The sequence below is a fragment of the Buceros rhinoceros genome, unplaced genomic scaffold (assembly GCF_000710305.1).
Source record: "Buceros rhinoceros silvestris isolate BGI_N320 unplaced genomic scaffold, ASM71030v1 scaffold14779, whole genome shotgun sequence".
Lineage (NCBI taxonomy): Eukaryota > Metazoa > Chordata > Aves > Bucerotiformes > Bucerotidae > Buceros > Buceros rhinoceros.
The window spans coordinates 19191-22586 of record NW_010430318.1 but is presented as its reverse complement, the minus strand read 5'-3'; the positions used below and the strand labels follow the sequence as shown (position 1 = coordinate 22586).

At 54.5% G+C, this 3396-nt stretch overlaps 1 protein-coding gene across 1 annotated transcript in view; it reads left to right on the top strand.

Moving 5' to 3' along the window:
• LOC104499494 (eukaryotic translation initiation factor 4 gamma 3-like) overlaps positions 1 to 3396 on the top strand; it is a gene marked incomplete at both ends in the record, with an annotated part of 71033 nt that overhangs the window by 49218 nt on the left and 18419 nt on the right. The window contains one exon of the mRNA XM_010143003.1: positions 245 to 350. Within this exon, the coding sequence (XP_010141305.1) occupies positions 245 to 350 (106 nt within the window). The remainder of the gene's footprint in view (positions 1 to 244; positions 351 to 3396) is intronic.

Below are 3396 nucleotides of genomic sequence, written 5' to 3'. Positions count from 1 at the left end.
GGCAATGTGGCGTCGAAACGGTGCGCCTGCCTCTCTCTTGCTGTCCTTCCTCTCCTTCCCCTCTTCCTGCTGCTGCCTCCTCCCTCCCTTCCCCACGTTCTTGTTGAATTTATCCAATCGCTCTGTGTATCTTTTTATTTTCCCTCCCTGGGGTTTTTCTGTTCCACCCCACTTGCCTGCTCCCCGTTACTGGTTTTTTGGGTTCGCTCCGTCTCACCGTTTTTTGTGCTTCCGCTCCCAGCAGCTGCCCAGCCAGGCCCCCGAGCACAGCCCTGTGGTTTATGGGACTGTGGAGAACACCCACCTCGCTGCCAGCGCCCCTGCCACCGCGACCAGCAGCCCGAAGCAAGGTTTGTTGATGGATATCTCCTTCCTGAGTATTTTTAGTCATTATTTTCTTGTTTTAGTTGGAATATTTTTGGCATGCAGACAAGCCAGCAGCAATGGGAGGGGAGGGATTTCTTCTCCTCCAGTGGAACATTTGAACAATGTGTTGCTAAGGGAATTAATTGAAATTTGCCAATGTGAAACTGCTTAAAAATGATTGTGTTCAAGCTTTAATGCCCTAAACGCTGTTTCAGAGCTCCTAAAAGCATGAGGCTCCTCTTGCCCACGTGCTCTTCTTCAGAAACCAGGTGGAGTCGCTGACACGCTCTTGGCCAGAGAGGGTTGGTATGGTCTGGGTGGTGGCCACAGCGATGGCACATAACCAGGGCGAGGTGTGGCTTCTCCGAGCTGCTCATCCTATGGGACATGGGCAAAATTAATCAGGAAAAAACCCTGTTAACGTGCAAAGTGTCTCCTAAAGGACACGGAAATTTTGCTGACTTCGGTAAAAATAGCCTGGATGGAAAAAGTTTCTTCAAGCGTTTCCATTTCCTTCTTATACCTAAGAATATACATTTGAGGGGAGATTTTTTTAAACTGTTCAAAGAAAAGGCGTCCCAGGAGGGAAGGTGGAGCGTACCAAGTCTCTGCAATGTGCTGGCAACCCAAAAGCCATTAGAGAGCTGTGGTTAATGACGTGGGTCCTGTCGGTGGGCTTGGGGTGGGAACAGGGAGCTGACCCCGCCGTTCGCTCCCCGCTATTCCCCGCTGCAGCGTTTGAGGCTCCTGCCCAGAGCGGTGTGTAGTCGAGAAGCGCCGGCTTTGGCTCGTGAGCATCGCCTCTGAACTTGGAGCTGGCTGAGATTTGTTTTTCCAAAGTATTTGCTAAAGGAAAACTTGAGCAGCAGAGAAAAGGGGAAAAGGTGCTGCCTGTGCCGGGCAGATGTCGTAGGTCCAGAGAGCAGCGTGGTCACTGCTTGGAAGCAGAGAGACATAACCCTGAAACTCAGCTGCATCAGAGTCACAGATTGTTTGGGCTGGAAAAGCCCTTTGAGCTCCTCGAGTCCCCCCGTGCCCCAGCACCACCAGCTCCCCCCTGCCCCCTGTCCCTCAGCGCCACCTCCACACGGCTGGGAAAACCCACCAACGATATCACAGGATCACAGAACCGTGTGAGCTGGAAAAGACCTTTAAGCCCCTCCAGTGCCCGTGTCCCCCAGCAGCGCCAGGTCCCCCCTGCCCCCTGTCCCCCAGCAGCACCTCCACATGGCTGGGAAACCCCCCCAGGGACGGAGACTGCACCACTGCCCTGGGCAGCCTGGGCCAGGCCGGGACAACCCCAACGGCACAGAAATGGCTCCTCAGGGACAACCTCAACCTCCCCGGGAACAACTATGGGTCCTCTTGTCCTCGGGAGCAGAGACCGACCCCCACTCCGCACAGCGTAGGGATCAGGACTTTCCCTCCAACAGGGTGATACCTCTCCAGACCAATGCTGCATCTAGAAATGGTTGGAAAGGGACCTTTTGGAGATCATCTGGTCCCATCTCCCACTTGAAGCAGGACTGTGGCTCTGTCTTAGTCTTTTTGCAAAACTTGGGCATCTCTGTCCCTTGAAGAAGTTGTGGGAGGGTTTAACGTGTATCAAAGCGCCCGTGATTGCTCTGGCTGAGCACAGCTCCAGACACACTGCTCAGCTCTGGCACCGCTGCTCTCCCCGATACATGTCCGTGTCCCCCCTCTGCCAGCGTGCCCCTCTGAGCACACTGAGGTGTGTGGTGGCACTGGGACGTGGACACCTGACGACCGTGATGTGGGCACCAAAATGCATCCGCCCTGTTGAGCAAGTTGATGCTGAACCATAAAATCCAGCACTGGACCTCGGCGCATTTCAGCCCCGGGTTTGAAAATGGGTGTTCCCAGGCCAAGCAGGTCTTATCCCTCTTTCCTAACTTAATCCCTTCTCTGGCAACTGGTAGTAAACTGGAAGTAAGTGGGGTTTCTTTACTTACTTCCACAGTTTTGACTGTGCTGGTTCAAATATAAATCAAGGCTCGAACTGGGATTTGACACTGATGAGCGTCGCTGTGTTCCAGCCCAGAAAGACTCAACCGTTTGTTCCAGTCCACAAATCGCTGAAGAGCACGTTGATGTCAGTGCGGCGGCGGGCAAGCCCTGAAGTAACACCAGCAGCGTTCCCTCTGGCCTCGGGGCGAGCAGCCGCGGGATTGGGCATGGCAGGGCCAGTTAAAGGGGGAGGAAGTTGAGACACTGTCAGAATTGTTGGTTTAAACCGAGCTCATGACGTGGAGGCGCAAATTCACAGAAGTACACGCCAAGGCGTCAAATTAGTTTTTAATTTTCTGCCTGTTGGAGAGTTTTGTTCCAAAATTGAAATGATCTGAGGTGGGCTTGCAGGGCTGTCTTAGGCAAGAGTTTAATTAAACCCACTATTTTTCTGTCCTCCAAGACCCCTCTGCCACGTTCACCCCATGGATCGGATTGTCCCATGTGCTCTTCGTGCGCTTGTTTGCCTCAGTCAGGTTTGGTGTGAGGCTGCCGTTCTGATCCGGCAATACCCAGCGATGGCTCCGTGGTTATTTATAACCTCAGGCAGCGTTGGGCCCGTTGGCCGGGTTGGGGATGGGGAAGGGAGCTCGTGCGCTGTGCCAGCAGAGGTGGCCCCAGTCCTTCTCTCTGAGGCTGTCTGCAGTCGCTGTTGGGTTTGGGTTGAAGTCCTCAGCGAGCCTGAATTTGGGGGTTTGTTGCATTTCAGAGCCTTGTTCTTTCTTTGAAAGGCAAGCATTTAGCATTTGCTGCGAGGCCAGACCTTGAATCCCGGGTTCAGGTTGGGTCCCTCACTGCCAGAAGGACGTTGAGGGGCTGGAGCGTGTCCAGAGAAGAGGCTGGAGAACGTCCGAGGGACCTGGGGGGGCTGAGCCTGGAGCAAAGGAGGCTCCGGGGAGACCTTCTGGCCCTGACACCTCCCTGACAGGAGGGTGCAGCCAGGGGGGGTCGGTCTGTGCTCCCCAGGATGAGAGGAACCGTCCTCCCGCTCTTACTGACGAG